This window comes from Drosophila hydei, unplaced genomic scaffold (genome assembly GCF_003285905.1).
Source record: "Drosophila hydei strain 15085-1641.00,03,60 unplaced genomic scaffold, DhydRS2 tig00000060-arrow-pilon, whole genome shotgun sequence".
NCBI lineage: Eukaryota > Metazoa > Arthropoda > Insecta > Diptera > Drosophilidae > Drosophila > Drosophila hydei.
In genome coordinates, this window is record NW_022045656.1 from 6,325,312 (window position 1) to 6,352,058 (window position 26,747).

Sequence of the window (26,747 nt, forward strand, 5' to 3'; positions counted from 1 at the left end):
TAATATAGGGAGATGGTACATACATATAGTATACTACAGAGAGAAAAGGAATATATGTTTTTTATATATTTTAATTTAATTACACTATGCAACAAAGGCTGATGTTCTTCGTTGTCAGTCCATATCTTATAGTATATTTTTAATAATTTTAATTATATATATTTGTGGATTACAATGAAACTATTTAAATCATGTGGAATATCTAAATAAAAATGGTTTTCCTATTTAAATTTTAATTTAAAGATTCTTATATTGTTCTTAAAATATTGTGAATTAGACTTAAGTTTCCGTATATTAAGTAATTGACATTATCAGATCGTGCTCTTTGCAACAAATAGAGAGAATCTATAGCCGGGGGACCTGTTTAGCGAGAGAGTGAAAACTGATTTTAATTTTAAAAGCTGTTTTTAACGATTTGAGTTCAGTTTGCTAACAGATTGTGTGACGAGTGCATCTAAACAGCTCGATTTCAGATCCATTTAAATTTCAAGGGGCTTTTTCAATAAATGTAATTCCAACAATTCGTGTGGATATCTTAAAATACTCATTAAACTTGGATTAGACGTACATATAGTTGATAAGGTACTTTTATTTAGCTGAGATAACGCGAAAAACCTAAAGCTGATATTATTATTTTGTTTTTTGCTATACTTTGTATCTTGGAAATGTGAGAGAGAGAGAGAGAGACAGGGCATTGTGATTTTGTATATATATATATGTATTATATCTTTATATGTATATATATTTATATATATTAAATATGTATACCTTGAACAGGATTATATAAAATTATAAAGATGAAAAATAGTTATTTATATTATGTGGATTATGCTTCTTCCTGTCCCATCCAATGGCAAATATATATATTAATTGAGAACAGCTTGTAACTGGGTATGTGTTAGCTGTTCATTTTCGATTAGAGCGCTCTCAATTTTTGAATGTGATAATCTGTTGAGTAAACATAATAAACTCGTATAAAACGGCTTATTGAATAAAAAACAGGCAGGTTTTATATACATATTTAAATTAATTAAATTGCAATTTCTCATGAAATAATTTCTTATCTAATTTTTATCATTTGTGAACTGGTTTAGTTGTAAATGAGATGTAAACTTAAACAATACTCGTAAAAGGGCTTAAATTACCCACAACCTTATTTGTATCAACGAGAGAAAACACCTGTAAACAAGTCGTAACAATGTTCTATTACCTTGATTGCCCTAACAGTGTTAGACACTACCTTTTGCCGAATCACATTCTCCTGCTTTGGACGTGCTTTTCAGCGAACTAAGGCATTATATAGAAAGAATTATATAGAAGATTACATTCTGCTTAATATTTCGATTTTTAATTTCAGTTGCAAAAATGAGGCTAATGTTTATCCCAGTATTTTTAATGATATTTGGTCAATTGATTCGCGCTAATTCCATTAAAAGCTCAGCCAATCAAATTACCGAATTTATTATACTACACAATAATGATATGCACGCAAGATTTGAGCAGACGAATAAATATGGTTCTGTATGCAATCAGGATGATGCCAGTATGAATAAATGCTTTGGTGGCTTTGCAAGGGTAGCACATGAGTAAGTTTGAGTCATTTTGCAAAATCTATATATTTACATATCAATAAATTTATTCAGAGTCCGAAAATATCGCGAGGAGGCCAATAATGGGGGTACTCCCGTGCTATACTTAAATGCAGGCGACACCTTCAGCGGAACTGTTTGGTTCACAGTCTTCAAGAATCAAATCGCTAGCGCCTTTCTCAACAAACTTCACCCGGATGTGATGGTAGGATGGGTCACTATAATAACGATCTTTTTATGATAACAATTGCCTTGCTTAGTGCCTAGGAAATCATGAATTCGATGACAATATCGAGGGCCTAGTCTCGTTTCTTAATGCTGTTGACTTTCCTGTTGTCGTGTCGAACTTGGACTACTCAAAGGAACCCGAACTGGTTGCCACCAATAAATTGAGCAACTCGACAATTCTAGAGGTCAATGGGACTAAAATTGGCATTATTGGTTATCTAACACCAAAAACCAAGGAGGACTACATCAACAAAGTGGAGTTTCGTGAAGAAATCACATCCATCAAGTAAGTTTTTAGAAGTTTTTTCTTTTAGTTATTTTCATTAACTCATTTTCAGTGCTGAGGCAACAAAGTTAAAGGATCAAGGAATTAAGATAATCATTGCTCTGGGCCACTCTGGTTATCAAAAGGATCAGGAGATTGCCAGAGAATGTCCCGATGTCGATATAGTCATTGGTGGCCATTCGCACACCTATTTGGACGCCAATAAACCCATCGCTGACAAGGACGACACCAATCCTGAGGCTGTGCGAGGACCCTATCCCACCACAGTGGTTCAGCCAAGTGGCAAAAAAGTACCTGTGGTTCAGGTATTCACCAATTCGAAGTATTTGGGCAAGTTACATGTGCAGGTAATACCTTACCTTACCTTTTATTTGAATTACATAAATAAAACCGCTCTTCAATCGCAGTTCGATGCGGATGGAAACTTAGTTCAATTTGCTGGCTCGCCAATTCTTTTGAATGCTTCAGTTGCACAGGAGCAGGATATGCTGGATTTACTGGACGTGTTTCGTCCAAATATAACGGCTAAAGGCGAGCAAGTTATAGGCCACACCAGGGTACTTTTGGAGGGCGGCAATATGTGTCGACTGAGAGAATGCAATCTGGGTAATCTGGTGGCAGACTCAATGGTGTATTCTCGCATGCTGGAAAATAAGGGCGGCGAATATTGGACTGATGCAGCTATTGCTTTGATTTCGGGTGGTGGTATGTCGTACATTAACTAATGATAGATGCACGATTTAATTATTCCTACATGTTTAAGGCATACGCACCTCTATCAACAAGAAGGCTGATGGAGCTATAACTTTTCGAGACATGGCTGAAACGATTCCCTTTGAGAATCGACTGTTTGTAACGCGCCTTAGCGGAAAGACCCTGCTCAATGCCTTGGAGCACTCAGCGTCTGTTCGTAACAAAGACTCCAACGGCGGCTTTCAGCAGCTATCTGGCCTGCGAGTGGAGTACAACTACGATATGGCTGAGGGACATCAAGTAACATCCGTTTTAGTGCTCTGTGCCGAATGCAAAGTTCCTTCCTACAGTAAACTCAATGAATCGGCTTACTACAACGTTGTGGTGCCCGAGTTTCTCATGAATGGCGGCGATGGATTTACTCTCATTGAAGCGAACAATCCTTTCACTGAACTACTGGGGAAGGATGATAAAGGTGCTCTACAACAGTATCTAGAGGGAAACAATTTAGTTTACACTGGCGTAGAGGGTCGCATAGTTATAACAAAATCATAAATTAATCGCGTTAACTTCCTTAAATATTTAGTATTCAAATACTCATTTCCACTTCTAATAAACTAATTATGAGCATATTTACCAAATTCATTGAATATATTTGATGGCTAATTTGAGATTATAATTATATTTTCGTATATTATATATTTTTCATTATGTCAAAATAAATAAATATATTCTTGTGCACTTTTACTTCTTCGATTGATTACGAATAAAGCGATAATTAAATATTTTAGCACTTTTTGCTCGATGTGTCCGAAGTGAATTAGATGAGCTTTTCGATTGCCCAATGATTATTGTTGAGTTGAGTATTTTATAAATTAAATAGGCTATCGAGATTCTTCGAATAATACACGCCTTGTATGAAGATAAGATACAAAGTTATTAATATTAATGTTGTCATTTCCATGTTGGATCAAACTCAAACAAGTGAGAACGTTGGGGTTAAGCGCGATCGACTTTCAGCATAATCTTAAATTCACGAATAAATACATATTTTGGAAAAAATCGTGTGAGTTTCAGGCAAATTTACTAGTGACTGCTTAAAATACACCCGGAAGTGTCAAACTTTGCTTTGGAGTTAAAGAAAATAGAAAACTTTCAGCTGTGTTTAATAAAAATCTGTGCTAAATTAAAACCATTTGCCTTTTAAAAGTTAGTTTTTCATATGTATATGTTTTCTGTGTAAAGATTTATTATTATTTACTTTATACTTTATTATTATATAATGGTAATATACACTTAAATATGTTCATATTATATATTTATGATCAGTACGGCCAACTACGTCGACTTGGCTTAGCCAGATTTGTCCGTGGGTCCAAAATACAAAAAAAAAAAGTCAAATAAAATTGCCAAAGTTATTTGCTTGGGTACATTTGAGCTGCTGTAGTTTCAAGACCTCAATGTGTTGATTTATCTGAAAGTAAGTTTAGTGTCTCCCCCAAATTCTCTATTGAAATTTAATTAAAATTGTACGTGTAATCGAGAAGTCATCTGAGACCTGCCAAACAGAGTCATGAAAGTGCTTCTCAGTAAATTTAACAAGCAGCTTGATCCATAATATATTCATAATATTTATATTCATAATAACATATTCCATATTTATTCAGCTTGTTCCTCGCGTATCGTGTGAATGTTGATAGAGCTGTTTCAAATTGTTTCGCCACTTCAATTCCTTTTGTTCCATTATCAGTGACTGAATTTATGTTCCGTTTTAAGCGATTCATAAGGTATAGAACCAAGCGTTTATTTGATATTGGTACAGATCAATTTAACACTTGGAAACCAAAAATCGCAACTATTGAGATCCACAAAATTGAGCATGTAGAGCGACATAAGCGCGCCTTAACTAACTGTCTGATAACAAATTTCGTTTGGATTTCGAATTGCAAGAAAATTATAATTTATAAGAGGTAAAATAATGTTTGCGAATTAACGATTAACTGCGTGACATTTTTACGAGCTTATGGGTTTTTCAAGGGAACAGCAGGTTTTACGAATTATTGAGAGTTTCGACTTAGAAGGGAACGAATTATCGCGACTCGACTGCATAAGAGCATTCTAAACAAAGAGTATTTGGAAATTACTGTGCGTAAGTTGTCAGTCATCAGTCGTCAGGCGTCGGTAGTCAGTCGTTTTAAGATCTTAAGAACAGAATTATTTATTTGGAACAGAGACTAATAAATATTTTGTGGCAAGTGTCAAAGTCAGAATCTATATATGTGGCCTAACGACGTACATATGTACAATGCCAGCATACTTTATATATTATAAATATGAATGATAATGTGAGACATGTTGCTTATTTTCTGATGATTTACAATTGAGAGAACAAACATATTGCTTTGTCGCCACATCACGAATCAAATATTGATAGCTGAAGAAGTTTTTGGAATCAATCATAACACTTGGCAACAAAATTTAATTTAGTAAGCAAAAATAATAATATCTATAATTTTTAAAAAGTTTTTATGTGCTGAGTATTATTATTTAATATGTTCTATTTTTTTTAGAAAGAGCGAAAGTATCTATATTTACTAGGTCTTTCCTCTAATATTCCATTTACAATTTTTAAAAATATTTATATGTCAGGCGAGCGAGAGGTGGTCTATGGCAACTGATCAATAAGTTCCTTAGCTAATATCAGGGATAAATATCGACTTTTGAAAAATTTTAAAAATGATTTTGAAGGGTGGACATGCTAGTTGTAGATAAACCAATATCTTTTAATTTTAAAGAAAAAACAAAATAAAAGACGGACGTTATAAATCCACATATTCGTTAGATAGCAGTCAAAAATCTTGGGTAAACTATAGTAAATTCCTGGTTACTAAATTCGTTTGGTCTGTGTAATGTCTGCTCTAAAGATCTGTTTGTTTGTTTCTATTTTTTTTTAATATTGGCAAATTCTGCAAGTTCACAAAGAGGCCGTTTTTTTGGTCGTTTATATTGACACTGACATATGAGCTATGAGAGTGTTTATATATAGCCTATATATATATAAATATTTGAGTGCTTGCTAAAGTTACAGTAGCTAAAACAAATACACGAAAAAAGTATGAATGTATATTTGGATTGTTGTTGATGTTTGCGTGGGAACATCACGTTCTGTTGAAGCAGCTGTTTGGATAAGTGACATGTAGCTTTTATACTTGTGTAATAACTGTATTTTCTATATAAAACATGCAATGACTATATAAATATATATTTATGTAATATATATATTTATAATATTCTGCAAATTGTGAACTCGATTCTTTTTTATCAGCTACCTAAAGGAATTGACACTAGCTGGTATACAGATTCGGCAGGTGATAAGCGCTCTATCTGTTTGTCAAAAGCAACAAAAAAAAAAAAAAACAAACAAAATTCAAGAGATAATCACAAAGAGCAATAACTATTAGAGTCGTAGTGCTCGTATCTAATGAGCAAAAACGAAATACAATTCAAAATCATTGCCACTACCTGAAACAGAGCCAAAACACAAAAAAAAAAAACAAACAGGAAAAAATACAACAAAACAACACACAACCACGCGCTGTTCGTATCGTAATCGTTCGCTCCGCAGTTCAAGTGTTTCGGTTATAGCCGCTGTTCCACACGATTTCGGGCCAGTTTGTTGGCGGATTGTGCGAGAAGAGCATGTAAGTAGCAACGGGCTTGAGTGATCTGTAAAAGCAATTTAAGAGCAATTACCTGTGCCAGATGATATCGTGCAAATGTCAATTGTATTACTGTGTGAGTGAGAGAAAGAGAGGGAGAGAGAGAGAGAGAGTGAGCGAGTGAAGCATTTGCAGTATCTTGCCTCCAGCATAGAGTCATGTCTTTTAGCCCACGCAGAATTAGCTGCTAATTATTAGGTACTTATATGTATTAATATTCATAACCATAATGCTTGGCTCATATTATATGCCTAACTATTTGCTATACGTAACACTAATTAGCATTTGTATTTAAAAAAAGGTCATAAATCAATTTTGATGAAAGAAAACTTGTGTTTCGTCGTTCCACGTATTTCATTCGAATTGTTCATGTGTGTTGGCTTGATATACCCTCTGATTAGATTTAGAAGCTTTAATAAGTCTACAAATTGATTTGCTTTGATAATTTCTGTTCTCTTTTTTTTTTTGTTTTCGATAAGCCCTTTATAAATCGTTCGTCAATTCAATATGACGTTTAATTTCGGTTAGATATTAATAATAATAAATATATTGATTATTTTGATGAAATTATCAAAGCACTGATAAGGCTAACAATTCGCTGACATTTGCAATTAAAATCCCAGATCAAATTGCAAAGAAAACTTGATACCATACAACTTATATACTTATATATATATATATAGCTCTTCAGGTCGAGTATGGCTTATCAGTCGATTATTGTGGCATGTATTTTGCTGTTGAGCCACACTTATGCCAATCCCATTGAACCGAAGGCCAGCGTAGCCACAGAGCTCATTATACTGCACAATAATGACATGCACGCAAGATTTGAGCAGACGAACAAGAACGGAGGCACGTGCACTCAGGAGGATGCCAATACGGATAAGTGTTACGGCGGATTTGCACGTGTTGCCAGCGAGTGAGTAACGCGACTCAAGTCGACGCGCTGATGATTGATTTGAAAACCAAATTTTTTCAGAGTTCGCAAATATCGAGACGAGGCTAAGAAGGGCGGCACACCTGTATTGTATTTAAATGCAGGTGACACCTACACCGGCACAGCCTGGTTCTCAGTCTTTAAGGACAATATTACCAGCGCCTTTCTAAACATGCTACAGCCGGATGCCATTGTAAGTGCTATTTGGATTATAAATTTAATTTGTTAAATTTATTATTTTGTTTTTTATTTTATAGTCGCTGGGAAATCATGAGTTTGATAAGAACGTAAAAGGTCTGATACCGTTCCTCAATGCTGTGCAATTTCCCGTCTTGGCTTGCAATTTGGACTTGTCGAAGGAGCCCGATTTGGCGGCCACTAAGAAACTGGCCAATTCCACGATACTGGAGAGCAACGGAGTTAAGATTGGTGTTATTGGCTATCTGACTCCAGATACCAAGAACCTTTCATACCAAAACAATGTGGAATATGCAGAGGAGATCGTATCAATCAAGTAAATATGATTGAATCTTATGATAATTATGATCAATCAAGACAAACGGATCTATTTCCAGTGCTGAAGCAGAGAAGCTAAAGGCTGAAGGCATTAAGATTATCATTGCTTTGGGTCACTCTGGTTACCAGAAGGATCAGGAGATTGCCAAAGAGTGCCCCGACGTTGATATAGTCATTGGTGGTCATTCGCACACCTTTTTGGATGCTAATCAACCTGTTGCTGACAAGGACGACACCAATGCTGAAGCTGTTCGAGGACCCTATCCCACCACAGTGGTTCAGAAAAGCGGCAAAAAGGTGCCTGTGGTTCAGGCTTTTGCTTACACGAAATACTTGGGAAAGATCCATGTGCAGGTGAGTTGAGCCTTAGCTCATAAATAGGTGATATTTAATTACATTTCCACTCGTCCGCTAGTTCGATGCCGAGGGAAATTTAATTGAGTTCGACGGATCGCCAATTCTGTTGAATGCATCAGTTACGCAGGATCCAGAACTGTTAGAATTGCTTGAAGTCTATCGTCCAAATATCACACGATTGGAAAATAAAATTGTGGGCTACACCAAAGTCAACCTTGAGGGCGGAAATGTATGCCGCCTAAGGGAGTGTAATCTAGGCAATCTGATTGCAGACTCCATGGTTCATGCTCGAGTGCTAGAGTACAAGGGCGATGACTACTGGACTGATGCGCCGATAGCTCTGCTCCAAGGAGGCGGTAAGTTTGCTAGTATTCAATTATGGAATAGTCATGAGACATATGAAGTTTTGGTTTTGTAGGAATTCGCGCTTCGATTGAGAAAAATTCAATTGGTTCGATTACTGGCAGCGACATCCTGACAACGCTTCCCTTCGAGAACGCACTCTATTTGACGCGTATTACTGGCAAAACATTGCACACAGCCCTAGAGCGATCGGCGCATTTGCGAAACCTGGACTCGAACGGAGGCTTTCTTCAGTTTGCTGGCTTACGAGTGCAGTACAACTACGATAATGAGGATGGGCATCGTGTGGTCTCCGCCTTAGTGCGTTGCGCCCAGTGCAATGTGCCTAGCTACAGTAATCTGAATATATCTGCCCACTATAATATCATCGTATCGGAGTTTTTACTGAACGGCGGCGATGGCTATGTTCTCACTGAAGAAAATGAACCCTATAATGAGCTGTTGCAGAAAAACGATCAATTTGCATTTGGTGATTACTTGGAGGCGCGTCATTATGTTTATCCCGAAAACGAGGGACGCATTGTTATCATTGGACCCAAGGATGCTGCTGGTAGCATCATTGGCTCGGTGACCTTGATACTATTGTCTTCCTTGATCACACGATTCTTTAACTAGTTTGTAACTGACTGTAAATATATCTGAAAAGAAGCACTGTCCCACTTGTTAAACTACATAAGTTTGAATTTATTAGATGATGAATGTACAATAAATATCTTAATGCCTTCATAGATCTCTAGAGCAATATATCATGCTTTATCTTGTCATCGAAAATCCTACGTTTCTCTTCTATTTGTAACATCACGTGTGGCAGTATGCGTTAATTCATTCTGTGCTTGAGTAAATACTAGAGCATAGCGTGTCGAGACGCTTACACATTGCGTTCACATCGTGAAGTTTATTGTCATAATAACTTATAAACACAATCTCATCGTGAGATAACTTAATTTCTTATCACGTCAAAAGTTCTGCAATTTCTAATCGTTATTTTTGCGTAAGTATATAAAATTTAAATTGAGAATGAAATGAACTAAGGTTATTCTATTCCACATGTTTCTTTATAAACCATATGGTATAATTTCTATATCAGAGTTTTAGATTATAATATCAATTTAATATAGTCAGGAATTATTTTTAATTTGTAAGTAATTCGCATAACAGCTGTCACGTTGCTTGCTTGAAATGCCTTAACTAGAAATTGAGTATGTTTATCATGATATGCGCTGCATAAACTAGACATGTGCTGCAGTTTTTTGTGTGTCTGGCGAATGTGTGCTCTAAAATTAAATCCTTTTCACAGACACTTTACTTCAATTTTCGATTCAATGCGTTTGCGAATTGCAACATTATTCAATTTAATTTCAACACTACCCCAACGCCAATGATACAGATACAACAAGAGATGCAGGTACAAATACAGACATAATGTGCGTCTGTATAAGGCGATAAGGCAGTCAGCACGCCGATATGTTACAGCTTCCTTTCACACTCCCTTTCCCTGCCTTGCTCCCATTCCCACTCTCCGTCACACTTTCCCTCACTTTACATTCTTACTTACTCTTACTTTACATTCTTAATCTCACGCACTCATTGCATTACTCTCTTTCCTTCTTTGCCAGTGCAGAACGCTCTCTTATTGTTCTCTGCTCTTTTTTTGACGTGGATGTGTGCTGTCGTGGCCCGCTTGGCAAGCAGAAATGTAAGTGCATTACAATTTTCGTCAAATGGTCGGCCGATCGCACGGCAACTGAAACAGAGCATAAATTATCTTGCTTACTCCGACTGATTATTGCATATTCAATTTTTAATCTCACTCTCACTTTCCATCTCTCTTCTTTCAGGGGTCATAGCTCACGCCGGTCTCTGCCTTTTGCGTAGATATTGCGCTATTGTTGCTCTGCTTGGCAATTAGAAATGCAAATATGTCACAAATTTCTATAAGTGCCAGACCGGCTGCGAGCTCAAAGAGCGCAGACTGCTGTGTCTCTGTTTGATTCTGCTCGAACGACAGTGCGACTGTGGACGTTGGTGGCAACAGTTGTATCGCTGGCAGCACGAACCAGTTGCATTTGTGATCTTCGCAAATGTGACGGAGCATTTGTTTACATTTGCAAGGTATGTGTCCGAGTGTTGATTGGCTTGCTATGGTCCTGTTTCCAAGCAACCTACACTTTAGAGTTTTCATAATCGATTTCAATTTGGCTATTATAGCAGCTCTTTGGTATGGGTATATACACATACTTTTTGAGCGTATCTTAGAGATACCATACCTTCGTTTAGTAGTCAGTTGCTTTTAAAGTAATTGCATGTAAGTGAGTTAACGGTTCTGAGTTTTCCATGTCATGGCAATTGTGAAGCATGAAAATTAAAATTTTTAAGTTATTATTTACAATTATTTTAATGTTTTGATGAATTAAATGAATTATTCATCTGATTTAAATGAGGTTGTAATTGTGTTAAACAACAGTGAAAATTATTATTTTTAATTTATCGTCATTATAATACAAAAAAATATTTAAATTTATATATAAAAAATTAAAAACCCCCAATCTGCATTTAACATCAAATACTATATAGTTACTATTCATCTATTAGTGAAATTCAACTATACTTTAAAACGCACAGTTTTAACCAACTCGATTAATACAGATTGAATTTCATAAAACCCATTTAAATTGAGAATTTATGGTATAAATTACTGCTCGTCACGGAACAGAAGGTCTTTGCTAGCCGATCACTTTAAACGGAACACTATTACTTATGCCACGTTTATTTGTTTCCTAAGGTTTAATATGATTGATATGTTTAAATCTGTATATATATCTATATTTTACGTAGTAGCTGCGGGAAGTTTCGATGTTTGTGTCATTGACATCTACACAAAATAACAACGTCACCCTAGAGTGGAAGCCGTATAGGTAAAGGCTGAATACGTTTTATAAATTAGTTAAATAAACAAATTAACTGGGCTAAAAATAATATTGTTCAAAACAAAAACTTGTTTATTAAAAAGTATCGCTTAGGTCTTGCTTGGCTTGTCGAGCAGGCTTCAGATACCATGTTTTATGTAATATGAAGCAATTAACTTGACTCAATAGATAAATGTAGCAAATTGAGAGACATATACAAACATATATATCCCAATTATCAGTGGACAATTAGCTATAAACATTACATTGTTCAACAACAATAATCATTTATAATCAGCAAATATCATTTTTGATTAAGTCGTCTACAGAGTCTGTAAATAAAAGATAGATCTATTAAGACACAACTATTTCGACACAAGATAAGTAACTTTTAATAGCCTTTAAAATAATAAAGATGTGTAATGTACATAAATATAATTATAGGATAGTTTAAATTAATGTGAAGATAACCTTTGAAAGTCATGAACTAATTTAATAGCAAGACCTAATATAATTTATAAACAAATTTGATAATAATACTTTTTAATAAGTAAGCTTAAATCAAATACTATGAAATACACTATTTTATCTTTCCAAAAGCCATAAAATTGTCAACTAAAGCTAACTTATTATTTTTTAATTGCTTTTTTCTCACGAACTCATGAAAAATTTATGAAAAATATATGCATTGAATAACGTAAACAGGGGAGTGAACCGTATACCTAGAACAAAACTATTGAAACATCTTTGATAACTTATAGAGAACACGAGAGAAGGAAAGACTGTGAAAGATAGAGTGACAAGTCAGAGGCCCATTGCGATTTCAATCTATCGAGAGATATATAAGAGGAGAGAAATGCACAGCTTAGAGACCTGTTTTCTCATTATATCGAGAGATTGCAATGTCTGTCTGTTCTCACTGAAAGAGAGTTAGAGTGTTGATATTCATTATAATATATTTTTTAGTCTGTTTTTATATCATATTCTTATCGTTTTTACTTTATTGGGATCCAGATTAAAAATGACTGATCAATGGAAACTTTTGGCAATTCTTTTGTTACTTGCCAAACACATAAAAGCAAATCCTATAGAAGTGAAGCCCGTGGTATCAACTGAGTTTATAATACTCCACAATAATGATATGCACGCGAGGTTCGAGCAGACGAACGTCAACAGTGAAAGCTGCCCTCCGGAGGATGTCAAAAACAATAAATGCTACGGTGGCTTTGCACGTGTAGCCCATGAGTAAATTGCATAAAAGAGATTTGTCGCTCAGGTAAATAATAGTACTTTGTTACAGAGTTCGCAAACATCGTGCAGAGGCCAAGAATGGAGGAACTCCAGTATTTTATTTGAATGCCGGTGATACGTATGCTGGAACTGCGTGGTTTACAGTCTTTAAACATAAAATCGCCAGTGATTTTCTCAACAAATTGAAACCAGATGCCATAGTAAAAAACATTATTAAAGTGTGTAAAATAATTTATTTATATATTATATTTTCATTTCAGTCTTTGGGAAATCACGAGTTTGACGAGAAGGCAGAGGGTCTCATACCATTTTTAAATGACGTCAGTTTCCCAGTGTTGGCCAGCAATCTGAACTTTACAGGGGAACCAGCATTGGCTGCAGCTAAGCATTTAGCCAATTCAACTATACTCGATGCAAATGGCACAAAAGTTGCTGTGATTGGATACCTCACGCCAGAGACGAGTTTGCTGTCAATAAAAACCAATGTTGAGTTTTATGAAGAGATTGATTCTATCAAGTGAGTAGCCTGATTTGGTTGATTGTCAGCTAATTAAATAATGATATATATGATAATGATAATTACTTTCAGCGCAGAGGCAGCTAAGCTTAAGGCTCAAGGGTATACAATTATTATTGCCTTGGGACACTCTGGCTATAAAAAGGATCAGGAAATAGCTAGGAACTGTCCCGAAGTCGATATCGTTATTGGCGGACATACGAACACTTTCTTGTTCAATGGACCACAGCCAAGTGTCGAAAGTATAGACGGTCCCTATCCGACTATGATAACACAGAAGAGTGGGAAACAAGTTCCTGTCCTTCAGGCCTACGCCTACACGAAGTACTTGGGCAAATTACATGTGAAGGTAAGTTGAACCTAAAACAGATAACCAATAAACTATATACTAAAGGAGGTTTATTAACAGTTCGATAAAGATGGAAATCTAATCGAATTTGATGGCTCGCCGATACTACTCGATGCTAGCGTGCCGCAAGAGAAGGACGTGCTGGATCTGCTCAGCGTGTACAGAGAGAATATTACAGCACTAGAAAATTCTGTGGTAGGGCATTCCAAGGTGTATCTGGAGGGCCGTAGGGCCTATTGTCGTTCCGTCGAGTGTAATATGGGAAATCTAATTACCGATGCAATGATATTTAGTAGAGTATTGGAAGATCAGGGCGGCGATTACTGGACAGATGCAGCTATTGCCTTGCATCAAGCCGGCGGTAAGTACTTGTCGTAGATTGAAAAGAAATTTGGGTATACCATTTTTTTTCAGGTATACGTGGTTCAATTGAACGAAAGCCCGATGGTGTTATTACCCAGAGTGATCTGCTTACCGTGCTGCCCTTTGAAAACGATCTCTATGTCACACGAATTAGTGGCAAGATCTTGAGGGATGCTTTGGAACATTCAGCCGCATCAAGATTCAAGGATTCAGATGGAGCATTTCTTCAGGTCTCCGGCTTACATGTGGTCTACAATCCAGACAAGCCGGAGGGTAATCGAGTTGAATCTGTGCAAGTGCGATGCGCCGACTGCCCAGTGCCGTCCTACAGAAATCTGAATGAGAGCTCCCACTACAACGTGATTGTGCCACAATTTCTGTTCGGTGGTGGTGATGGATACGTTTTTATTGATCAAGCTATCAATGTGACCACACGTATGAGGAAAACTTTTGTGGAAGCAGTTCGTCAATATCTGCATCAACAGGATCCCGTTTATCCCGATGTCGAAGGTCGCATCGAATTCAGAGGCTTCGGCGAGAGCAAATCGTCGGGAACTCGCTCTACAAGAAGTTTTTTGAGTTCTTTCGCATTTATGCTATTTACACTTGTCGTAAATCGCAGCGTTAATTAGTTCTACTCAATGTGTACCTGACTATTGGCAGTAATTTGATCTAATTCTTAATCATTTCACATTTTGCACAATTTAGTGTTTTTAACAATCGATAAGAAGAATATATACTATGTGACTATAAATTTTGCTTATGTTTTTATATTGATCAGAATCGGAAAAATATGTAAATATATTAAAGCAACTAAATAGCTGAGATGCCAGTCTTCAAGATAGTATAGAACCGAAACAATATATAAGGTAAGGCATTCGATTGTTGTAGCCTATTCAAACTCCTAAAAATTCGTCTTGGATAATGATTATTATTTATTTAAAAGTACGGAATTTTAGAATTAATTCAGTATGGTTCGAATCAACTAAGTTTTTGCCTTGAATATAGCTTCGGGACGCTAAAGCAACGCATCAAAAGCTGCTTGAAGGTGCCCGCAGCTCACTTAAGCACAACTCGGAGCTGGGTTATTGGATTCGGCTCTGGTATTCACTCAAGGGCTTCAGCTTCTGGTTCAAATGATTTTAGCCGCTAGTAAACAATACATTGAACTTAGCACTTAGCAATTATTTGTACAGTTAGCTGTCAAACAATAGCTGCGACAACGACCTGAGGTTGGTGTGTTCGAGTGCCGAGCCCAATTACAAATTTCTGGTCTGTCTAATTACTGCAAGGCTATAAGCACTCATAGCTTTAATGGAGGCTTATAACCAAGCTGAATAGACTTTAACTTAAAACATACATTCATATTAAAATACGCTTGCAAACATACTGTATTGTGTTTTCTAAAATTTGGAAAACTTAGCAACATTTTATTAATAGCTCTAATATCATGTTTACATCTAATATCAAAAAAATAATAGCGCGTATATTAAGTTACTTCCATGAATTGCTTAGCAGTGCCGTGTATCGTAATACTGTCGACATTATTATCCACACATGTCCATTGCTTTAGTTTCACACTCCTACACAACAATGATATGCACGCCCGATACGATCCAGTTACAAACAGCTGTGGGAAGTGTCCCCAAGGTGACGATGAGAGGGGCTTATGCTTTGGAGGATTCGCTAGGATAGCTACAGTGTAAGATAATGTGGAATTTGGTAGTCCAAGAACTGACTTATAACTGACCTTAACTAAGTGTGACTACTGCCCGCGCCAAGGGTTCAACGATTTATCTTAATGCAGGCGATACTTTCTCCGGCACCAATTGGCATCGAGTTTTTGGGGGAGATTTGGCAGCTGAGCTTTTGAATTTACTAAAGCCCGATGCGGTGGTAAGCTTAAATATCGACAAAGAATTATCTATAACTCAGATATATGTATGCCCCGTTGCAATGATTGATCCATTATACTATAAAGTCGATTGGCAATCACGAATTGGATGAGGACCTGCCTGGATTTATACCTTACCTTAAGAGAGCAAACTTTCCCATTGTTTGCTGTAATTTGAATTTGCGTATGACTCCAGAGCTGAACAATTTTAGAAGTTTGGTTCGCTCAACGATCATCAGGAAGTTTAAACAGAATATTGGCATTATTGGTTATATAACCCCAAATACAAAATATTACGTGCCTTACAATTCCATTGGCTACTTCGCTGAGATACCCTCCATAAAGTATGGCAAAAATATATAATCTGTTAATTGAACTAAATATCTAATAATCCTACACATCCTGCCAGCATCGAGGCGAGGAAGCTACGCAGTCAAGGCGTTAATATAATAATTGCTCTTGGCCATTCCGGCTTTGAAATGGATAAGATAATCGCATTGCGCTGCACTGATGTTGATGTTGTCATCGGTGGCCATTCGCATACTTTTCTATACACGGGCAGCCCACCGGATATAGAGAAACCAGAGGGTAACTACCCCACAATTGTGACCAAGCCAAATGGTCATCAAGTGCCAGTTCTCCAAGCTTATGCGTTTACCAAATATATGGGTGTAATCAATTTAGTGGTAAGATTTCGTAGTAAGACTTACAGAGCAGCTCTAAATTAAGTGTTGGGAACATACTCTATAATTTTGTATACTTGAAGATGTCCTATAAGCAAATACTTCAAACGTCCGAGACATATTTAAATAACTTTAGAGTAGTAGAACGATATTAATCGACTTAAATGGAAATTAAAAATGTTTATTGACTGTTATTGTAATGGGTAAATTGCAAATCATAAGACGTATGCTAGGACAGATTAGCCTCTTAAAGCTAGTCGTTAGTAGTATTTTTTACTGAGTAGTAGTATTAATCACAGACAAACAAATATTATATGAATCTTAGAATAAACCATTCGATTTGATTCTTTCATTGAGTTTTACACTATTCACAATCTAATATATTTTTATGAAATATATATTCACATTTGTAGTTTGACGATTATGGGAATCTAATAAATTTCAGTGGTAAACCCATATTGTTGGACAAATCGATTCCGCAACAAGCCGATATTATGGGCATATTGGCATCAAAGAGATCGCGAGTTGATTCTATGGATATGAAAGAGGCCGAAGACAGGAAATCGGCAACCAGAACCGAAATGATCCCAAGAAACTCTACAGATTATGATTATATAGCTAACATTATACACGTTGCTGTTTTCTTGCTGTTAATAATTCTCTTAGTATGCAACGATCGACATGCCTAGCAACTGCTTTTTCATACCCTGTTGTACCACATAAGAAATGTAAAACAGTCGAATAAAGTTGTATAATAAAAACATATTAAATATTTTCATAGCTAAAGGTTCGTATTTATAGCTGCCAGAAATATCCATGTGTCCCCCAGCATGTGTGATTGAGAGTCACACCTAATATCTAGTGTAGAGCTGCTTTTATAAGATAAGGATTTTCATAAAAGTATTCTATATAAGCAAACTTTATTTGCTCTATTGTTTCGCTTACAACCTACAGATGAACAGAAGCATAAAAGATGAATTCTCCTAACCAAAACTCTCAATGACTAAACAATAAAAGCATTTTAAGACACAAAACCCAAACCAAACTCAAACTCGAACTGAAAATAAATTGGAACTTCGTTGCATTAACGACAAGAACTTTATAATACCGTTTTTATATATTTGGAAATGTTTTTCTTTAGCATTTGGGTGCAGGCCATAAAAACTGAAGAGCAGAAACGCGATTCTTAAGTTCCGCACTCAATTATCCCTGTTACCTGTTACTGTTATTGTTGTTGCTGTTGCTGTTCAAAGATGTACGTGAGGAATGTTTACCTTTTTGTGTGTCTGAGATTGCCGTTTCAGCAAAAGAGAAACTTCTTCTTTTTTTAAATATACGTTCGTTGGACCCAGCAAAACTTTTCAAGGTTATTTGACGAACCACAAGTCTGCACACAAATGCATCTATATATATATTTAGATGTGTATATGTTTATGTGTATATGGGCAGGTGTAAAACTGCCTTTCGCATCAGTCAGCTCAAACGAACTCGAGTCTGTGTTTGAGCAGCAGTTGAAGTTGGTTTTAGAGCTAAACTGCAGACGAAGTTCCTTTGGCAGACATCTTCTCCTTCTGCTTAATGTCTTCTGTCCACCTTCAACGGGCCAACAGTCCAACGCGATTTGTTCACCTTCGGCTTCAGCTTCATTTTCTATCTTTACGCTTTTAATCCTCTTTAAATTAAGAAAAATGATTTGCACTTTTTTGCACAGCTTCTCTGATTCATCGCCTAACTTTGCTCAAGTAATTTATGTTTATTGGCTGTGCGAGTTATTAACTTCACCTCATTAACACCTAATGGAGTCAATTAAAAGCCTTCGTTTTTACATTTACCAAATTCGTTTTATTAATCAAGAGTTTTTGTTTTTTTTTTTGTCATACAATTAAAGCATACATTATTATATAGTAAGTAGTATATAAGAAGTGTGGCAGACTCTCAGCTCGGATTGGACAAATTGTGATTAATTAATTTCTACAGAGAGAGAGTATGTGTTAGCTGTTGTGGGTCCGCAGAGAGAAGCGTCATTGGGCATCTATAATGAACATTCCTCAGTGGAACCCGCGACAGTGCCCCATAAACTGATGTTCACACTTCGCACTTATGCCTTAGGTCAGCTAGAAGTTGTGCGATTCGGGCAACACCTTGAACTTGCGCGAATCCTCGTTGCCAACCACGGCGGAGGTTTTGCCCAGCACACGCATTGCATTGGAGTAATCGGAGTCGATTTGTGGTATGATTTGCTGTTCGTTGGGACGCAGCGTGCGGATGAGATCGCTGAGTGAGAGCGAGGATTGTGGCGTCATCTCATCCTTGCTGACGCCTGCAGCAGCCGCGCGTTGTAGCTCCTGGGAACTGGTCATCTTCTCGAAATCCTGTGCTATCTGCTTCAGACGCACCTCGATGGCCGGCGACTCTGTGGAACTGGGCAATGCAGCTGCTGGTGCATCGCTGACCCTGGCTGACGACTCGTAGTGCGAGTCCGTCTCAGGCTCAGACTCTGACTCAGCCTCGGCTTCCGCCTCGTGATCTGCGCTGGCATTCTCGTCCGCTTCTGGTGCATCCTCTTCATGCTCTGGCTGCTCCTCGTTGGCCTGAGCTTGCAGCTGCAGCTGCAGCTCCTCGATCGAATGCATTTCGTTGTGCAGCTCGTTGTCGTTCAGCGGAAAAACGTGCTCCTTAACATCGCCGTCGGCATCGCCTAGTTCACGTGCATGCTCGTTGGAGGCATCGCCAGTTTCATGCTCATGTTCATCGAAATCAGTCTCGCCATCAGCATCGTCGTGCTCCTCCACATCAGCCTCGAGGTCTGCGTCCACATCAGTGGCATCCGAATCAACCAGCGAGCGATCGTGATTGAGCTTGAACCACACAGTTGAGGGCTGCTGCGCTGAATCCGACATCGACATGGATGACTTGGGCTTGGCAAAGAGACCGCCGCCGACGCTGGTGGACATGATGAGAGGCAGCGGCGTGGTCGATGGTAGATTCAGCAGATCGGCAGGTGTGCGTGGTGTGGTTGAAGTAATGGGACGTCTGCAGCAGGCGGAGCAAAGTAAAGCAAGATTACATACATGGAACCAATATATATATATATATATATATATATATATATATATATATGTATATGAATATGTATATATGTATGAGAAAAGCATATGTACATGTATGTATTATGAAAATATGCCATATACATATGCATCAGTGTGTTACATAGGTCGATTGACTTGCAGCGAGCTTGGCATTTGGGTTAGTGCGAAAGTGCGAGTCGGAAGCTAAAGTTAGTTAGTTGAGCACAAATCTTAGTGACAACAGCAACAACGACAACAACAACAACAACATTCTATGGGAAAAGCTAAGCCCCAAACCACCAAATTTCAATAGGAGTCTCGAAAGTGACGCTCAAATGGCCCCAATTTGTGCAAACCTCTAGAAAAAATTATGAAATTCTACTTTAAAATTTACTTTTGTTTTTAGGTCTTTACGCTTCAGCCTAGTAATTTAATGTATTATTAAATTATTCTGTATTGCTTGTATTGTATTGTATTGTTTTTAATGCTTTACGTTCTTCATAATCAATTTTAATTTTAAATATTTCATTTGAACTATTTTTTTTATAATTAATTCCTAATTATTTTGTAGCTCTTTTAATCTTAAAGCCTAATCATATTTCATTAGTTTCAGCTTTATTTAAATGTTTTAACTGGTTTCGAATTTTTATTCTAATTTTCTGTTTCCTATATATTATTGTTATTCATTACTATTATTAACATTTTTTTTTAATTTTCTCTATTTTGTTATTCATTTTACCTTATAAATTCGATTTTCGTTTTATTTCTCCCACTGAATTCAGTATTGTAATTATTTTTAAATCTTTTTATCAATTAATTTTAAGTGCAATTCTTGAAATAATCTAAATATATTTTGGACAATAAATTTGACGAAAAGAATTTAATTACAAATAATGTTTAATTGATTTAATATATTTTCTTTCAAATGTAGTTAGTTCCTATCAAGATTTGTTTTTTAAATATATATTAAGTTTTAATAAATTTTTTTTTAATTAAAAAAATTAAATCTTCATTGTTTTTCCCGCTGCTTGCACAAATTGGTTTGCTTTTTGTTTTGGTATCATATTTGTTTTAAGCCTCGAATTGTTGTAAATAAATATATTTATGATAAATTTGTAGTGTTCTTTAAGTTAGTAGTAAATAGGCTGGTAGCTGCGCATTAGTCTTCTGTATTAGATATATAACATAGATACAAATATGCAGAGCCTGAACTAGATTCAGGATCAGCATATGTGTACGGCATATGTGTGTAATAATTGTAAAGTTTAACGATTTGGGGTTTAGCTCACCTATTTGATTAAGTATTGTATTACTTTTTGAACTGAACGCTTGGCAGCGTTCCATTGTGTGTGTATATGAGTCTCTGTTTCTGTTTTTCTTTTTGATTTCTTTTGTTTTTTTTTTGTTTCGTTTTGTGGTCAACTAAATTAACTTTTTATTAATCACGTATCATTGCGTTATGTGTTATATAAATATTTATTTCGGGTTGGGTTGGGTTGGGTGTTTATATACTTAATTAAGAATATACGCTTAAAGTGCAACTTAAGCATTCGTGTAGCTCGATTTATTATACTTAGAGGAGGGAATAGTAGACGTAGTTATTAAGTTATATTTCTTTTATGATTGATGATTTATATATTTTCTTTTTGTTTGCTTTTTATATCGTTGCTCTCTCTCTCTTTCTCTTTCTTTCTTTCTCTCTCTCTCTCTCTCTCTCTCTCTCTCTTTAGTAGTCCTTACCCCTGCGCAGACGATACTGGAATGCTGCCATAGTTGTAGTAATAGCAGCGAGTCTGTTCGCAAATGAAATCCTTAACGGCAGAGCAGTCCTCGGGCATCCATTTCAGCGTCGGCTGCTTCAGTATGACGCAGCCCTTCTCGGCACCACTGCTGCTATATAGACAAAGAGAAGTTAAGGTAGCCTCAAGTCAAATCTGTGCTTCCTCCGCAGCAATTGAACTTCCCAATAATCGAATCATGTCTTACCTGTCGCGTGCCGTGCGCTGTGGCGAGGTGTTGCTATTGTGATCGACGGGATCGAGCAGGCCCGCTTGGATGGCATCGGCCGAATTCTCAAAGAAATCGAATGTTGCATTGAACGGTAGTCCGGTGCTCATCCATAGGAACATGCCCGTGCCCAAACGATTTCCGGAGGTCCAGAAATCATAATTGCCATAGCCGGCATTCTTCAGATATGTGGTCATCGACTCGGCCTTCTCCTTGGTCTCAAACGAGGCCAGCTGCAGGCCCAGTGATCGGCAGTACTGATAGGCCAAGAAATAGTTTAGCTCCGGTGAATACGGATTCATACGACTGATAAAATACTGCACACCATCCAAATGTATAGTCGTAATGCGTTGACCTAATCAAAAAGAATAAAAAGACCACAGAAATCAAATCAAATTCAATTCGAAAAACTTCCGGTCAATGAACCTGTGAGACAATCCGCTCTGAATACTGAACAATCGCAATGCGTAACCGTAACGGCAATGGGAATCGAAATCGTAATCGTATCCAAAGTAAATATCATTAAATAGGATTACCAAAACGAGCAATCCGAATGACAAACACACACTTCTATAAAAAGCAGAAGTCCAACTTGGTCTTGGACTTGGGCTGCGACTTGGACAAAGGGAGAACCGAGTTAGAGTCAAGTGCTTGATGATTCATGGCAATGGTAATGATGATGATGAACAGAAGCATTTATCGGTCTATGACCCGCTGCATGTACACATACACACAGGTACAGGTACAGTTACGGATACAGATACAGATACAGATACAGCTACTTAAGCTAATTACATAAAATCTGATGAAAAATAATAGCGATGATGACATTAATTAGCCCAATGCCAAGAAGAATGTTGGGTAGAAGGTATCCAGAATAATAATAAAGTATCTTTCAGCTTTTGGGGTTTCTATTTACCTCCTCTTCTTCCTCTTTTTCTTCTTATATAATCGTCTGGAACTCTCAAAGATGACAATGAGTTGACTTTGCTTGGACATGAGCTAACAGGTAGCTGGCTTGAATGGTCGAATACCTCATGACCATGCTAAACAACAACAACAACCTAAGTATGTGTGTATTTGTATTGGTTGTACAAACAGCTATAGCTATAGATATTTTCATTTTCAATGCTGATTCGTTGACTCTAGCCAAACGGAAGAGCCTATTTATGGAACTTGTGATGGCTAGGCAACGGAGAGCTATATGGGTACTACCCTATAGACCCTATGTGAGGGTTCCAATGTTTGCCTCGCTTATGCTTGTATATGAAATTATTTCCGGCAATTTTAAATGCAAGACACAAACACATCGGAGTCAAAGTAAACGTAGCACTGACAGGCAAACAGATAAACAGACAGACAGACAGACAGACAGGCGGACAGCCAGGCGGAGTGCCAATGCATATATTCTCTCTATCTCGGTTAGGATCTTTTCCTATACTGAAGTGAATGAATAAAGACTCTGTGCTCAAAATATAATAAACCATCAATATAATTAATATATCAACAATGAATTTCATTATGCGATTGCACTGAAGCGATCCCAGATAATCTTAATTACATTTATGAATATATATTGCTCAATACATAAATATATTTAAATTTATATACAGAATTTTTGGCTTATTCCAAATCTATTCAATAGTTTGAATATCATTAAAAATTAATATTTATTTTTTTTATATTATTATTGTAGTATTGTAATCGGTAAATCGATATGTTGTAAAATATCATTTCAATATATTTTGATTACTAAGTAGGACTTGAACTCTGCCTTAAGTCATTTATTTCATATTTTCTGTATTTCAAAATCTTATTTATAAAACATTTTGTTATTTGTTTAATAATTCATTAAACTTTTCTATTTTCATTTACATTTTAATGTTTTCCTACATTTCTTGAAGTCCCTCTATTTGTTACTAGTAAAGATTAGAGTCTTATAACCTTTTCAGTATAATATATTATTGTTATCAAATATATCTTCGATTATGAATGTCTGTCTTAAAATAAGGTCTTTCAAATTATTGGGATATCTAACTAGAATGGCATCTACTTAACTGTCTTTCTCTCTCTCTCTCTCTCTCTTTTTTTTCTCATTTTTTATCATTTGGCGTAGAGGAAAAGCAGTTGCGAACCCATTTTGAATTGCCGCTAATTTGGCCTGGACTTCTGCATGAGCAGCCCATCGGGTAACCCAATAATTGAACTGCAGTTCGCCCAGTTTCTCAGCTCCAAACTTAGTTGGAGCACTATAATTCAAGGTAATTGCCTAGCTAGGCTCTCTGCCTGGCCCCCATATTCAGTCTATAGCGTTTCCCCACGAATCTAGCACGTCTCTAATGATGCACTCAAAGTCAGCTTTGGTGAACGCGGATCTCAGATCACAGATCGCGAATCGCGAATCTCGATTCACGAGCCTCGCGGCGCAAATGCAATCAAATGATGGCCTCCTGCCTAGTTATTTGTTGGCACCTAACTTCCCTCCGGTTAGCAGCCAAATGATTATTATGCACGATCTCAAGATCGGGTCGGGTTAGGAACGAAATTTATAAAAAAAATAAAAACTAAATAGCTTAGAGCTATAGAAAAAGCATTTCTACTCTTAATCGGCTTGAAGAAAATTCATATTTAATGACTTTGAAATAATGATGGGAGTGCTCTATTATTTTACAGTAAGAATTGTACTTTAGTTAATACGTTTTTAATTTATAAAAATTCAAGAAGCATTCACTACAGTTTTTGAAGGCAATGCTTAGCTCAGTTTTCGAAGTGTTTTGACAAATTGGAAAAATATCTGCATAAATATGGAGATATTATATTAAAAATATATTAAAATTCTAAATCATTTTCGATCAGATAGTAATTAATTTGTAGATCTCTAGTAAAAACCTATTTCAACATTAAAAATCTACATTTAACTAAATTTTACTTATCTTTCAAATATAGCTCAAGTTTTCAAAAAGATTAAAAAATACTATATGTTAAAAATATATTTGATATATACATTAATTTTGAATTTTAACAGAATATTTGAAATATTTAATATTAATTTGTTTGTATTTTTGATTTATTTTATTACTAACCTGCAGCGCATGCCAAGAGGCTGAGCACACAAAACAAAATGATTTTGGCCATGATTTAGTTCAAGAGGTTAATAACTCTCGAGGATCTCTTGTGCACAAGGGAATTTGAGTAACGAGAACGCGTAGATGCTGTTGAGAGATCGAAGAACCGTTGGCACTTTGCGTCGCGTTCACTGTAAGCCTTCGACTGAACTAACTGATAGCCAGGCTATATCACGCAACCGCGAACCGTCAAGAGCCGAAGAAGAAACTCGCTGCTGCTGCGACTGCGACTTCTTCTGCTGCTACGACTGCCTGATTCCAGAACGCCAACACTTCCAATTTCCAATTTCCAGTTTCCAGTTGCGATGTGAACTTCCTATTCCAATGCGCGCAGCACGTTACGAATTGAGTCGATGGACGATGGCGATGACTCGCACTCAACACATACACACAGACACAGGCACAGGCACAGGCACAAAGTACTAAATGACACGCACACACACACAGTGACGCGTCTTAAATCCTTGCACCAAATGAACACACAAATAGAATCTGAGGACTTTTCGTGGCTTCTGCTTGGGGTCGCTGTGAGCTCTTTACGGATCGGTTGTTGCTTGGCCAAGTACACAATGGTAAATGTCGTGAAGAGGGCCAGATTGTTAGCTTAAAAAGGAAATTGGCGGTCAGGCCCAAAAGGCCGATTCATATATTTATATGTATGTATGTAAGCATCTCTCTCCACATATATATATATACACACATGTATGTATGTGTATGCGTATGAACATGAATGAATTCTCAACGAAAGCAGCGAAGAATACAAATACTAACGTAAATATGTACGTGTGACGATGGCAGTAGAAAAGAAAATACAAGAACTAGCCCGAAACCAAATCCGAAACCGAACCCGAACCCAAATCCAAGCCCGAACCCGTACCCATTCCCAAAAGCCGAACAACTATTTGCGCATTTCGTAGTCGTGTGCAATATGTGTGTGTGTATGTGTGTGTGCGTGTGTTTGCTTGTGTGCGTGCGTGCTTGCGATCGTGCGGCACTGGGACTTGATGACTTCTTGCTCTTAGTCGAACAGAACTGAACAGAACCGAACAGAATGGTAGACAAAGAGCGCAATAAAGCCGCGACGGTGGCGTCGGTGCAAAGGTACAGACAAGCGGGCCAAAACCGAAATACCAAACACACACACACACACTTTTATACACTTCCACTTGCACACATACACATATACACACATACACACATATGCAAACGTGCCTGGATTGCACGCTGCTGCCATCATTCCAATGGGAGTCGCAGTCCGCAGTCCGCTGTTCATTGTTAGTTTTATTCTTTCTCCCACAACGCGGCTTTGGTTTTAGGTTCTGCTGGTCCCACTTCTTACCTGGGCTTGTGTCAGGGCCCCGTTCCCGTTCACGTTCCCGTTCCCATTCCCGTTCCCGTTGCCGTCCCGTGCCACAACTGCGTCGTGAACACCGCCGCCCCTTTGCTCATCCAGCTCCAGCCCTGCGCGGTGGTTCCATTAATTTGGTACGCTATCGCAGTTGCCGTCGTCGGCAAACGTCGACTGCGACGCTGACGTTTCGACTGGTTTGTGGTTTCGGTTTTACGATCCCTGCCTGGAAGCGTGAAATGTAATAATGATCTTCTCTTTTGCATTTTGACAATAATTCTGCGGGTGCTCCCATCAAATATACCATCAAGTCAAAAGCCAACCGAAAGATCCGCAATATGAGTTCGAACATGTATAGTGGTTTATGTGCATCTATATTTACTCGTGTATATGTATGGCAATCTATCTGGCAAGGAATATTATAGTTGGTATTTAAAATCTCAGCTCTTTTTGCTAGACTTTTCTGAAAGAAGTTAACTAAAAAGCTTGTAGCTTTACGATTTGTTATTTATTCATCTGCTAAAATTAGAGTCTTCCAAATCAAATAA

General features: G+C 37.1%; 5 protein-coding genes across 10 annotated transcripts; 4 read left to right on the forward strand and 1 right to left on the reverse strand.

Moving 5' to 3' along the window:
• The first annotated feature begins 418 nt into the window (after window positions 1-418).
• On the forward strand, window positions 419-3,447 carry LOC111600550 (protein 5NUC-like). Of its 3 annotated transcripts, none has more exons than XM_023316695.2 (7): window positions 419-582; window positions 1,358-1,586; window positions 1,644-1,794; window positions 1,850-2,103; window positions 2,156-2,450; window positions 2,511-2,808; window positions 2,867-3,447. In XM_023316695.2, the coding sequence occupies exons 2-7, from the start codon at window positions 1,366-1,368 to the stop codon at window positions 3,349-3,351; spliced, it is 1,704 nt and encodes a 567-aa protein (XP_023172463.2). In that variant the 5' UTR covers window positions 419-582; window positions 1,358-1,365; the 3' UTR covers window positions 3,352-3,447. The 3 variants fall into 3 exon arrangements, with proteins under 3 accessions (XP_023172463.2, XP_023172465.2, XP_023172464.2); XM_023316697.2 differs by having other exon boundaries at window positions 422-508; XM_023316696.2 differs by lacking the exon at window positions 419-582 and adding an exon at window positions 1,216-1,292.
• Window positions 3,448-6,410: 2,963 nt separating this feature from the next.
• LOC111600535 (protein 5NUC-like) lies at window positions 6,411-9,424 on the forward strand. The gene is made up of 7 exons (XM_023316673.2): window positions 6,411-6,497; window positions 7,199-7,434; window positions 7,495-7,645; window positions 7,710-7,966; window positions 8,028-8,322; window positions 8,384-8,681; window positions 8,744-9,424. Exons 2-7 carry the CDS (start codon window positions 7,214-7,216, stop codon window positions 9,301-9,303), a joined length of 1,782 nt encoding a protein of 593 aa, XP_023172441.2. The 5' UTR covers window positions 6,411-6,497; window positions 7,199-7,213; the 3' UTR covers window positions 9,304-9,424.
• Window positions 9,425-12,607: 3,183 nt separating this feature from the next.
• LOC111600539 (protein 5NUC-like) lies at window positions 12,608-14,736 on the forward strand. Its single transcript, XM_030226168.1, has 6 exons — window positions 12,608-12,839; window positions 12,895-13,045; window positions 13,106-13,362; window positions 13,435-13,711; window positions 13,772-14,072; window positions 14,126-14,736. Exons 1-6 carry the CDS (start codon window positions 12,616-12,618, stop codon window positions 14,704-14,706), a joined length of 1,791 nt encoding a protein of 596 aa, XP_030082028.1. The 5' UTR covers window positions 12,608-12,615; the 3' UTR covers window positions 14,707-14,736.
• A 735-nt stretch (window positions 14,737-15,471) lies between these two features.
• On the forward strand, window positions 15,472-17,369 carry LOC111600588 (protein 5NUC-like). 2 transcript variants are annotated; one of them, XM_023316779.2, is made up of 5 exons: window positions 15,472-15,776; window positions 15,835-15,970; window positions 16,056-16,312; window positions 16,378-16,654; window positions 17,065-17,369. In XM_023316779.2, the coding sequence occupies exons 1-5, from the start codon at window positions 15,577-15,579 to the stop codon at window positions 17,338-17,340; spliced, it is 1,146 nt and encodes a 381-aa protein (XP_023172547.1). In that variant the 5' UTR covers window positions 15,472-15,576; the 3' UTR covers window positions 17,341-17,369. The 2 variants fall into 2 exon arrangements, with proteins under 2 accessions (XP_023172547.1, XP_030082034.1); XM_030226174.1 differs by having other exon boundaries at window positions 15,475-15,776; window positions 17,097-17,369.
• A 1,388-nt stretch (window positions 17,370-18,757) lies between these two features.
• Window positions 18,758-24,861, reverse strand: LOC111600567. Of its 3 annotated transcripts, none has more exons than XM_023316752.2 (4): window positions 24,810-24,861; window positions 21,706-22,081; window positions 21,460-21,609; window positions 18,758-19,684 (listed from the first exon to the last, which is right to left on the reverse strand). In XM_023316752.2, the coding sequence occupies exons 1-4, from the start codon at window positions 24,859-24,861 to the stop codon at window positions 18,766-18,768; spliced, it is 1,497 nt and encodes a 498-aa protein (XP_023172520.2). In that variant the 3' UTR covers window positions 18,758-18,765. The 3 variants fall into 3 exon arrangements, with proteins under 3 accessions (XP_023172520.2, XP_023172519.2, XP_023172521.1); XM_023316751.2 differs by having other exon boundaries at window positions 21,460-21,612; XM_023316753.1 differs by lacking the exon at window positions 18,758-19,684 and having other exon boundaries at window positions 21,456-21,609.
• Window positions 24,862-26,747: the final 1,886 nt, after the last annotated feature.